Below are 13,324 nucleotides of genomic sequence, written 5' to 3' on the forward strand. Positions count from 1 at the left end.
AAACATTAAAGCACTAAAGATGAATATTTCTGTGAAAACATCAGGAAAGGAACTCACAAGATAAAAGGATATAAAACAACATGTATTTAAAGCATGGGGAGAGGAGTAAAGAATGAGTTCAACCTTAAGGATTACCAACTTAATATACACTCCTATATATATAAGAGGTTACATATAAATGTACTGGTAACTATATATTAAAAACCTCTAATAAATATGCAAAGAATAAAGAGAAATATATCACTAAAAAATCAGCAAAACATGAAAGAGAAAATTCAAAAAAGGATCAGAGAAAATCTTCAGAAAACTACAAAACAAGTCATAAAATGTTACTAAATACATACCTATCTATAATTACTCTGAATGTAAATGGACTAAAAAATGTTAAAATCAAAATATACAGGGTAACAGAAAGGATTAAATAAATGAGATCCATCTATAAGGTACCTATGATGAGATTCATTTTATGTGTTTATTTGCTTATTTATCTATATTTGCGCAGTGGCAGTATCGTAGCCAATGAGGTTTATCCGAGGCGCGATTATTGCTAATTTGGGGGGTTATTTCATATTTTATTGGATTGATGTACATTTCACCATTTCTGAGACATAAAGGTAACATAGGACTAAGAATGTATAACGGGAAAGGGAGAGAGGACTTCCACAAATTTGACTAAACTAGAAAGGTACATAATTTTTTTGGTTGGAATATAGAGATAAACCTGCTCGAAACTGAAAGGAGGTCCTTGGTTTCTATCAAAAATCTTCTAAAGTCTCTATGAATACAAGGGCCAACTTATGGAAAAGTACCCAAATGGCACAGAAACCCATTAGGCAGGAGAAATGGGCAGGACAGAAGGATATGGGTTGCGGGGGCAGCTGGTCTACAACATGGACGGACAGCTGGGTTGGAGGCCATGGCTCGGGCCCAGGAGCTGGAGGTAGGAGTAAGCTGTGAAGAAGTCTATAGACAGAGGTTAGTACATTCACCCAAAGCCTGGGCTTCCCAGTCAGTCTCCAGGATGCAGATGCTTTCCTCAAATAAGGGAGATTCATTTTAGACCTAAAGGTACATGCAAACTGAAATTAAAGGGATGGAGAAGTATCTATCATACAAATGTATGTCAAAAGAAAGCCAAAGTAGCGATACTTATAAAGAACAAACTAGCTTTAAAACAAAGACTATAAGAAGAGACCAAGGACACCAGCTGATGAAGAGTTCAATAAGAATATAAAACAATTGTAAATATTTATACATCTAACATAGGAACACCCAAATATATACAATTAATAACAAACATAAAGCAACTAATTGATGATAATACAACAATAGTAGGGGACTTTAACAGCACATTTACATGAATGAACAGATCCTCTAAACAGAAAATCAATGAGGAAATAATGGCTTCGAATGACATATTGAAACAGATGGATTTAACACATATATTCAGAACATTCTATCCTAAGATAGCAGAATATACATTCTTTTCAGGTGTACATGGATCTATCTCCAGAACAGATGCTGCATTAGGCCACAAAAGAAGCCTAAACAAGTTCAAGAAGATCAAAGTCATACCATGCATCTTTTCTGACCATAATGCTGTGAAACTAGAAGTCAACTACAAGAAAAAAATGAGGAAAGACCACAAATATATGGAGGACAAATAGAATGGTACTAAACAATGCATGGTCAACTAGGAAATTAAGAAGAAGTAAAATATATATGGAAACAAATGAAAATGAAAACAGAATGGTCAAAAACTTTTGGAATGCAGCAAAACTGGTCCTAAGAGGGAGGGTAATAATAATATATGCCTACCTCAAGGTGAAAGAAAAATCTTAAACAATGTACCTTTATACCTAAAGGAGCTAGAAAAAGAAAAACAAAACCTATAGCCAGCAGAAAGAGAGAAACAGCAAAGATGAGAGGAAAAATAAATGATACAGAAACTAAAACAATAACAGAACAGATCAATAGAACCAGGAGCTGGTTGTTTGGAAAAAAAAAAATCAATAAAATTAATAAATCTCTAGTTAGACTTAAGATGAAAAAAGGATAAAGGACTCAAGTAAAATCACAATTAGAGAGGAGAAATAACACCCAATACCACAGAAATACAAACAACCATAAGAGAACACTATGAAAAACTATATAAACCAACAATATACCAACTGAACAACCCTGGAAGAAAAGCATACATGATTAGAAACATATAAACTATCACAAGTGAAACATGAAGATATAGAAAATCTGGACACACTAAAACCAGCCAAGAAATTGAATCAGAAATCAGAAACAAGGAAGAAACAAAAGTCCAGAGCCAGAAGGCTTCACAGGAGAATCCTACCAAACAGTTAACAAGCGTTAATACTCATTCTCTTCTAACTACTCCAAAAAGTAGAAAAGGAAGGAAAACTTCCAACTTCATTCTATGAGGCCAGCTTTACCCTGATACCAAAACTAGATAAAGACACCACTAATAATAGAATTACAAGCCAATACAATACCTTTGGTGAACACAGATGCAAAAATCCTCAACAAAATAGTAGCAAACTGAATCCAACAATAAATTAGAAGAATCATTCACCATCATCAGGTGGGTTTTATTTCTGGGTTGCAAAGGTAGTTCAACATTCACAAATTAATGTGATACATGACATCAATAAGAGAAAGGATAAGAACCATATGATTATTTCAATAGACACAGAAAAAGCATTTGACAAAGTACAACATCCATTCATGATAAAAACTTTCAATAAAGTAGGTTTCAAGGGAACATACCTCAACTTCATAAACGCCACATATGAAAAACCCACAAATAAAATCATCCTTAATATGGCAAAACTAAGAGCTTTTTCTCTAAGGTCAGGAACAAGACAAGGATTGTCCACTCTCACCACTTTTATTCAACATAGTACTGGAAGCCCCAGACAAAGCCATCAGGTAACAAAATGAAATAAAAATTCATCCAAATAATGAATACTGTTATGCTGAAAATAAATAAGTTAATGAAAAAATTCATCCAAATAGGGAAGGAAGAAATAAAACTTTCACTATTTGTTGACAACATGATACTGTATACAGAAAACTTGAAAGACTCCACACACATACAAAACTGCCAGAAATGATAAACAAATTTAGTAAAGTCACAGGATAAAAACATCAATGTATAGAAATCTGCTTCATTTCTATATATCAATAATGAAGCAGCAGAAAGAAAAATTAAGAAAACAATTTCACTTACAATTACTTAGGAATAAATCTAACCAAAGAGGTGAAAGAGCTTGACTATAAAAACTACAAAATGCTGATGAAAGTAATTGATGATGACACAAGGAAATGGAAAGACATTCTATGCTCATAGATTGAAAAAATAAGTATTATAAAAAAATCTGTAGTACCCAAAGCAATCTACAGATTTATTGGAATCCCAATCAAAATACCAACAGCCTTTTTTTACAGAACTAGAACAAACAATCCTAAAATTTGTATGACAATGGAAAGACCCCAAATAGCCAAAGAAATCCTGATTAAAAAAAAAAAAAAGCAAAGCTGGAGTCATCACAATTAGAGATTTCAAGTTATATTACAAAGCTCTAGTAATCAAAATAGTATGGCACTGGCACAAAAAAAGACAAACAGAATAATGAAACAGAATAGAAAACCCAGAAATAATCCTACAGCTATATGGTGCTGGAAAGAAAAGTGGAAAGAAATATCCAATAGGAAAAAGACAGTTTCTTCAACAACTGATGTTGGGAAAACAGGATAGCAACATGCAAAAGGGTAAAAGTAGATCACTTTATTGAAACACACATAAAAATAAAATCAAAATGGATTAAAGGCCTAAATGTGAGACCTGAAATCATGAAAGTCCTAGGAGAGAACACAGGCAGTATCCTTTTCGACACTGGTTGTAGCAACTTCTTACTACATATGTCTCTTGAGTGAAGGAAAACAAAAGCAAAAAAACTATTGGGACTACATCAAAATAAAAAGCTTCTACACAATGAAGGAAATAATTAAGAAAACTACATGGCAACCTCCTGAATGGGAGAAGGTATTTTCAAGTATATCCAATAAAGAGTTAGTAATCAAAATATATAAAGAACTTATAAAACTCAACACTCCAAAACAAATAATCTAATTAAGAAATGGGCAGAAGATATGAACAGACATTTCTTCAAGGAAGACATCGAGACATTCAGATGGCCAAAAGACACAAGAAAAGATGTTCCTCGTCACTTACTGTGGAGGGAAATGCAAATCAAAACTATAATGAGATACCACATCACACCTGTCAGAATGTCTAAAATCACCAACAAGAGAAACACAGGTGTTGGCGAAGTTGAGAGAATGGAACCCTCTTGCACTGCTGATGGGAATGCAATCTGGTATAGTCACTTTGCAAAACATTATGGTCCTCAAAAAGTTACAAATAGAACTACCTTATGATCCAGTAATCACACTACTGGGTATTTACCCAAAGAATAAAATACAAAGACATACATGCACCCCCACATTTACAGCAGCATTATCAACCACAGCCAAGATATGGAAGGAGCCCAAGTATCCACTGAATAAATAAATGGATAAAGAAGATGTGGTACATGTACACAAATGTGCACGCACATGCATGAACACACACACACACACACACAGTGGAATATTATTCAGCCATAAAAAGAATGAAATATTGCCATTTGCAATGACATGGATGGAGCTAGAAAATAATACATAAATGAAATAAGTCAGAGAAAGACAAATACCATATGACTTCATACACTGAATTTAAGAAATAAAACACATGAGCAAAAAGAAGAAAAGAGAGACAGATCAAGAAAAAAGACTTAATTATAGAGAACAAACTTATAGTTACCAGAGGGGAGGTGCGTGGGGGGCTTGGGTTAAATAGGTGACGGGGATTAAGGAGTGCACTTCTTGTGATGAGTACCAAGTGATGTATGTAACTGCTAAATTACATATTATATACTTGAAACTAATATAACAGTGTATGTTAACTAACTGGATTTATTTATTTTTTTAAAGATTTTATTTATTTATTTGACAGAGAGAGATCACATGTAGGCAGAGAGGCAGGCAGAGAGAAGGAGGGAGAAGCAGGCTTCCCACTGAGCAGAGAGCCCGATGTGGGGCTCAATCCCAGGACCCTGAGATCATGACCTGAGCGGAAGGCAGAGGCTTAGGCCACTGAGCCACCCAGGTGCCCCTTAACTAACTGGATTTAAAATAACAATTTTTAAGGAAGGTCAGCACCCAATGTGGCTGTGGGCATGATACCACATGTCTATGTCCTACTGTCCTGCTTCTTCCATCCATCATCCACACCCTGTACCAGTACCCTTCATTATTCCCAGTTCTCATGCACTTTGCCACTGAGGGAGGAAATGCAGAGAATGGGAAATGTCTGATATACATGGGTCTGTAGTGGTCTTTTTGTACACTCACCGTGTTTTACAGAAATAAATATTACTGGCCAAGTTCTCTTTCTTTGAAAAAAAAAAAAAGGTAAAAGACAACAATTGTTGGCAAGGATGTGGAGAAAGAGAAAATTAATATAGCCATTATGGAAATATTTATGGGGGTTCTTCAAAAAATTCAAAATACAACTATTATTTGATCTAGTAACCCCACTTCTGGATATATATATACAAAGGGACTGAAGTCAGGGTCTTTAAGAGGTATCTGTACTCCCATGTTCACTGCAGCATTAGTCACAATAGCCAAGATACGGAAATAATCTATATGTCCTTCCATAAATGAATGTAAAAAAATATAATGCACACACTCACACCCCACAGTGGAATATTACTCAGCCTTTAAAAAGAAGGAAATTTTGCAATTTGTGATAACATGTTCAGAGCTGGGAAGGTACTATGCTAAGCAGAATGAGGAAGATGGGGCAAGAGAAATACTGCATGTCACTTACGTATATAATCGAAAACAGTCATATTCATAAAAACAGAGCGTAGGATGGTGGTTGCTAGGGGCTGGAGGAAGATGAATTTATTTATCTGACACAGGTCAAAGGGTATAAAAATTCAGTTATTCAGAATGAATAAGTTCTGGGTATCTAAGGTACAGCATGGTGATTACAGTTAACAATACTATACAGTATACTTGAAATTTGCTAAAAGGAGAGATCTTAACTTTTAACACACAGGGTAACTATGTAGAGGTGATGGATCTGTTATAATTAGTTTGTGGTGACCATTTCACAATGTATACATATACCAAGACATCAAGTTATACACTTTAAATATATACATTATTTTATATGTCAGTGGTATCTCAATAAAGTTGCTAAAAGCAAATATCTGCTTTTAAGCCATCCAGTCTGTGGTATCATATTGTAACAGCCCAGACTAAGAAATATAGTAGGCTAGAGACTAAGGTGATAGCAACAGAAACTGTGGACAAAGGATTTAAGTGGTATTAAAAAGTTTTAGAATTCACAAAACTTAGCAACTGACTAGATATGAGGGGTAAAAGAAGTGTCTAAGAACACTGCAAGATTTTAAGTTGGATGACTAGGAAGATGGTGGTGACATTAACTAAAATAGTGAGTGCAGAAACAGAAGTAAGTTTGACACAGAAAGATGGATGATAAGCACCCAAGGAAATTATCTTAGGAAGCACATGGAGATAAAACTGCTAAAATAACAAAATATTAGGGCTAGATATGTGAATTTGGAGAGTCATCAGCATAAAGATGATTGACGTAGTTACCAGATAATTTGCAGAAGACCCCCCCCCAAAAAAAGCCCAAAACAAACAAATCAAGAAACCTGTGGAAAACTCTGCGAATAGGAGGTAAGTACAGTCAAAGAAAAGAAACAGAAAGTACAGAAATGTAAGAAAACAGAGATGTATGATAAGATCAGGAAAGAAGCCTGGCAGGAGAGTTCCTAGGAGGGGTATTTAATAGTATGTAAAGACAGATAAAATCAAGGATATAGAGTCTAAGAACAGAACACTGGTTGGTTACTAAAGAGAATAGGTGATTCTGGAGAGGACAGCTTTTGGAGAGTGGTGGTGTCAGAAGCCAGACAATAAAGGATAAAGGAATTTTTAGATAGAAAGAAAAGAGAAACAAGAAATAAAGGCTATTCTAATAGCTTGACAGTGAAGGGGAGGGGAAAAAGACAAGAAAGAGGCACGAGTAGTCAATGTGTAGCACAATCAGAGAAGATAATAAGGATACAAATTGGGAAAAATAAAGGCACTAAATATTTTAAGTAATCAAATATTTCAATACTTTTCATATACCAATATAAATTATATGTTAAATATAATTAATTTAATATATTAATATAAATTAATATAAATATAATTAATTAAATATAATTAATTTAATAAATTAAAGTCCATTTTTAAGTCATTGATAGTTCAACAATAATGGATATGCTACTTAATCATTCATTAAAATTTACAAAAAATAAAAATGTTTCATATATTAAACTATATTAATAACAAAGGAAAAAAATTCCAAAATCATCTTTAGATAGGCTTTATATTTTTAAGGGCTATCTCAATTTCAAAAAAGGATTTGGTTTGAAATACCTCTTCGTTTAGTTTTTCCTCCTTATTATTTCATATTTTATTTTAAAAGACTAAAATATATTTTGAAGTAGTTATTGAAATCTGCTCATGGCTTGTTCCTGATTGTGGATATGAACCCCTATCTTACTCAAATTTAACACAACATTAAAATTGGCATTAACTATAAGGGAATGCTAATTTTTACTACCTAAACACATCAGCTTTTAAATAATTCATCTGTCACCAAAAGAGAACAGAGAATAAATGCCCTGTCCATATTTATTTCCTACCTTGTTTAATTGGTAAAACTCTATTCCGAAATGATTTGGCTTTCCCTGGGTCATGGCTATTTCCACTTCTGCTATAACCACTGAAGCTCGATGAAGAAAATGGCCCATCCATTTCATCATCCAGTAAATATAATGAAAGGCCTTCAGCAGCATCTGAAACTTACATTTAAAAAGACTGTAATATTAACATACATTAGAATGTTTTCAGGAAAATTAAACAAGCTGTTTTTAAAAACTATATCTCACTCAGTTACTTTACTCCAACATCAAAAATACAAGCTGTCTGAAGAGGGAAATATGAATATATTGAGAACAAATATTTTATCACATCATTAAGTTTTCAAGCACAGAATGTCAGAAAAACTTGTCCAATAAAACCACCTCCCCAGATGATGAATTTTTAATTTTTATGTTAGCAAATATGTTGTAAATGAGTGCTCTGAGATATTATAGAGTTAAAAATTATAGTTAACAGAATTGTAAAACAAAAAGACTTCAAAATTCATCTAGTCTCAATACTTTCATTTAAAAAAAAAAAATTAAAACTGAATTCTATGGCCTAATGTCTTACCCAGGGCCACACAGAAGAAATGGGAATAAAGCACAACTTTCTACATCCAAATCCAATGCTTTTCATACTATAAATCATGCTGCCTCTTCTACATGCTTAATATCAGTATTAAACTGAAATACAGAACAGCAAAAACAAAAGATATTTACCGGGAGACGAGAAAGGAGAGCTAGTCCTGGCATAAGACACTGAGGTATTCTGGTCATTTTTAGGCTGCAACTTCATTTGTTTCTGCTTCCCTTTGGGACTATAATTTAAAATATATAAAAATGAACATTTTTTCTACTACCAACATATTACGATAGACAGTATGATACAAATGCTTAAGCTGACTAAAGAAATGCCTTATAATTTATGTGAAATGCTTTAAACTGGTAATCATCAAAATTTAAAAGAAAATAGCTTTTGGCATAATAAAATCCACATAAACAAAGCTTTGGGTTACCAACTCCATCTTTACACAATAATAAGAGTTCTTAAAAAAATCTTTTTGGTCTTTGGATCTTCTCAAACTATTCAATAAACCTTAAAAATGAGATAATATATACAAAGTGCCTTAAAACATAAAATCCTACATATGTGTAACATACCTAGGAGCTCTGCTACTAGATAATGAGCTGCTACTGCTTCTTAGACGTTTTCTGTACCGTGGCCGCCTCCTCTTCTGACTCTGCATTCCTGACTTATATTCAGAGATGATATTTTTAATATGACTTTCAAATAAGGCAGATAATCGCAGTGTCATGCTATAGATCTGAAAAGGTAGAAATCAACTACTTTAATTATATAAAATAGAAAGTATAAATATACCTAAGACTAGCATCAGCGTCAATCTTTCAGACAAAATAAATGTGCAATTTCATATACTTGAAAATCTCTTCCTAAAGAATTAAAATATCATTTTCACCTAGAAAGTAACAAAGATTATTTAAAAAATCATATCAAATGTTGGGAAGGGAAGAAAAAAGATTCTCATACATTGCCAGTGAATATTCTAAAATAAAATTTGCATTATATACCAAAAATATTAAAAATATATTGATCCTTTCACTAATAATTTTGCTTCTGGGAATTTATTCTAAATAAATATCAGAGAACTGCACACACAAAATAATTATGTTCAAGGATGTTAAAGATGAAAGCCACAGCATTATTCATGTAAAGTTAAAAACTAGAAACCACCTAAATCTCAAGCACTAGGGTACTGGTTAAGTAACATAAAACAACCACAAAGCAGAATACTATGGAGACATTAGAAGTATTCTCAAAGAGTCGTAATGACATGGGAAAATGTTCATAATATATAAGTTGATAAAGGGCTTCAAAATATGAAACTTAGAGTTTCAAATAGTATATAAACATATGTCATACTGTAGGAAGAAAACCAAAAGTGAAAAAAAATTATGCCTGCAGAAATTAGTGAAAATTCATTTTATACAAGTTGAAAGTGGGCAAATATATATCTAGTGCACAACTGATTTAAAAGTTAATTAGACACCAGTGATTACAAAAAACAAAAATTATTATTACTACTTTTTTGTTCATAAGATATTTAAGTTCTAACAAAACATAGGGAAAGTATCACACTCCAGTAACCATGTCAGAACTGTAATATACTTCTTTAGAAAGTATAAGCAGTTTTAAAACTAATGAAAGAAAACTACCTGATATACATATATATGTAAATACTTAAGTAATTAATCCACAGAGTATTTTTTTTGCATACCCTTGACTTTTTATTAGAGGTATAAGTTTTGGAGTTGCTGAATATTTGGCGAACATCTTTATAAAATTCCAGAGGACTACCATAATTTCCTGCTTCCAAAGTTTCTTTCACAGTGCTGAAGTCCATAGGTGTGTCTGTAATATCTGGAAAATCCTACAAGAAAGAATGTGTTATTAAATATACAAGCTGGGTAACAATACTACATAATACAATGGTACTGAGATTTGCATCACCAATCCACCATGAAATAAACACACTGCTTTTCAAACTGCCAACTATCTACTCTAATCAAAACCATTCATTTAAACAGAATTCCTTTGGTAGCTCAGGAAAAGAGCAGGGGTCTCTGGGAGAGTCTTAGCCTTCACCCTGAAATCGATAACCATATGATTCTCTCAAGAGACAGAATAGAAAATGCACAGCCAGTGGCTTTATCCCTACAGAATACAAAATTCCATTTTTTACTTAAAGGCTGAAGGAGCCCCCAATGGCCTAGCAAAGCGCCCAATTAAGGTATAAGATGGGTTTATTCACATATAATAGTTCCATGCCACAAATTAATTACACATTTCCAAGCTATTTCTAGATAGGAGGGCATTCTACCTAAAATGTCATTAGTTGAAGGTCAAAGTCAAACTGGCCATGTCTGTGCCTAGCTCCTATATTTTTGCTTTTTAATGAATATGACACTTGTGCTTCATTGGAGGTCTGTGTCTCATAAATTATGAATTAGTTTGATTTTTATTAGGGAAGGGAGAAGATTATATTTTAACCTAAATCTGTCAAGTCTTGTTAAGATATGCCTAGGTTTATCATATAGAACGTAATCTAAAAGTCATACTTATATATATCATAACCATCAAGAACTAAACATTTTGGAGTGAAAACCATAGTCAATATTAGATCTCTCATCCCATTTAAATTCATTAAGTAACAATCACCACATTTCTTTCAGAGAAGAAGCCAAAAATCCAGAAGAATGGGCAGAGGAAAAGTGTATTATAAATTACAAATTATTAAAAAAAGTGAAAATATTTTTCCAAGTGTAAGAGACCACAATTGCCCTTAATCTATCTTTAAAAATATTTTTGTCTTAAATCATAACAACAAAAGTATATTCCTACATACATAGCTTATGAAACAAAGATTTTCATAGAGGAAGTATGTTGGACTTGTATAATGTAACCAAAACTCAAAAGATCCCATAAGGTGGCTGAATGAAGTCCCAGTGGATACAATCAGCTGCAATACAGACATATTGTGCAATTAATGTTTTTTACTCCACTACAGTAACTTTAGGTCTATAGAAACAATTATGTGTATGCAAATGCCATAAAGAACATACTTGGAAACACGTGATGATTTAAAAACCAAAAACACAAGGGTGCTTGGGTGGCTTAGCTGGTTAAGCATTTGATTCTTGGCTTTGGCTCAGGTCATGATCTCAGAGTCTTGAGATCGAGCCCTGTGTCAGGCTCCGCACTCAGCGCGGAGTATGCTTCTCTCCCTCTCCTGCCCCTTCCCACTGTTTGTGGTCTCTCTCAATCTAAACAAAATTTAAAAATCTTCAAAAAAAATAAAACCTTAAAAGAACCAAAAAATTCCCACAAACAAACAAAACAAAACAAAAACATAAACCACCAAAAAAAAAATCAAAGACAAAAAAAGTACAAAGAATTGGAAAACAGCTTTACAAATTATAAAAGTTTCATTTACAGTATGGAAATTTTAAAAAGTAGAACAATATAAAAACAACCAGTGCATGTCTTTTAAGAGACAACCTAGGTCTACCTCAGAAAGAGATGGCTCTTGTCTTTCTGCAACAACTGACTCTGAAGATTCTCCCTCTTGTTCTTGATGGCCCTATTAGGGTAAAGAAGATATATTTTATTTCCAGACTACTACAACGAAATATCAAGTTGGCAAAGCAATAATGATTTAAAGCTTTAAGTAATAAATAGGATTTAGGTTTTTACTGACTATACTTTAAGATGAAAGAATTCTACATTCACCATTGTCCTCTACTATGAGAAACACAAGACTGATTTATTCTAGTCAAACTCCTTACAAACAAAATGAGCTTCGTTGAACATAATTTTGTTTTTTATTTGAATATTTTTTTCCCAACTAAAACCTGTGTATGCAGAAAACATTTATGTTTACTAATTTCAGAGGATGGTCTGATGCATTTCTGAAATACTGCTATAACTTTTCTCTGAAAAAGTTAAGACAGATTTGCTATCTACACTGAACAGTTATTCAACAGATACACTCCTAAAAAAAGAATCCTATAATAGTTCTCATGTTTTTATCTTTGATGAAAAGTAATGTGGCATACATTAATTACTCTAAGTGATCCTACTGGATAACACATTAAGTATAAATTAAACAGGCTGACATGTTATGAGGGGTCTCCAGTGAGTAGAAATGTATTAGAAATTAGTAAAATTTATTTAAAAATATCCAAAATGAAAGCAGGAAGGGATTGCAAAGATATTTAGATTCAGATTTGGTTCACAACTATATAATTTACACACAAAGTACATGACTGGAATTTCATTATCATTAATCATACTACCCACTTTCACAATTAAAAGACATGAAAAAGGAAGGAAGAGGAAGGAAATAGGGAGGGAAGAAGGGATGGAGGAAAGAAGGAAGGAAAAAAAGAGGAAAAGTGGCTTCAAATTATATTTTAGCATGTGTAGTTGTGGGGAAATTACATATTGGCAATTATTTAAACAAGTGTATGTTTACTAGATAAGAAAGATGATCGGCTGGCTGTCGAAATGGCTCTGCATCTTCACGTTCATAAATGAGGCTCAACAGTTCTTTGCATTGTTTTCTCCAAGCATCAGGATTACACCTTAAAGACTGTTTTCTGCCTCGGCATTTGACCTGTAGATTTTAACAGAATTATATATAAAAGCTCTTTTCTTAACTATTCATTGATTTTCTCCTGCGTTCCTATGTTAATAAATCTATGTAACATAGAGGAGCTGCTATTTAAGTTTCTTAGTTTAGACATTATTCTGCCTGACAAAAATATATATAATAAAAACTAGACAGTATATTCATGGAAATAGCAAGAATTCTAGTATTCTGAAATTTCATTTTAAGAAAATCTGAACCACAAATATAACACAGAGGAACATATATTTTTCCTTAATATTT

General features: G+C 32.9%; 1 protein-coding gene and 1 pseudogene across 7 annotated transcripts in view; one reads left to right on the plus strand and one right to left on the minus strand.

The window, feature by feature from the left end:
* Window positions 1–13,324, minus strand: part of BRWD3 (bromodomain and WD repeat domain containing 3) — a 214,615-nt gene that overhangs the window by 17,982 nt on the left and 183,309 nt on the right. For 6 of the 7 annotated variants that reach the window (XM_032329766.1, XM_032329764.1, XM_032329765.1 and 3 more), the window contains 6 exons: window positions 12,908–13,048; window positions 11,942–12,013; window positions 10,151–10,303; window positions 9,015–9,178; window positions 8,574–8,671; window positions 7,854–8,012 (listed from right to left, as the gene is read on the minus strand). In XM_032329766.1, the coding sequence (XP_032185657.1) occupies window positions 7,854–8,012; window positions 8,574–8,671; window positions 9,015–9,178; window positions 10,151–10,303; window positions 11,942–12,013; window positions 12,908–13,048 (787 nt within the window). The remainder of the gene's footprint in view (window positions 1–7,853; window positions 8,013–8,573; window positions 8,672–9,014; window positions 9,179–10,150; window positions 10,304–11,941; window positions 12,014–12,907; window positions 13,049–13,324) is intronic. The other variant, XM_032329763.1, reaches the window with a different exon arrangement.
* LOC116583736 lies at window positions 491–616 on the plus strand (annotated as a pseudogene).

This window comes from Mustela erminea, chromosome X (assembly GCF_009829155.1).
Source record: "Mustela erminea isolate mMusErm1 chromosome X, mMusErm1.Pri, whole genome shotgun sequence".
Classification (NCBI taxonomy): Eukaryota; Metazoa; Chordata; class Mammalia; order Carnivora; family Mustelidae; genus Mustela; species Mustela erminea.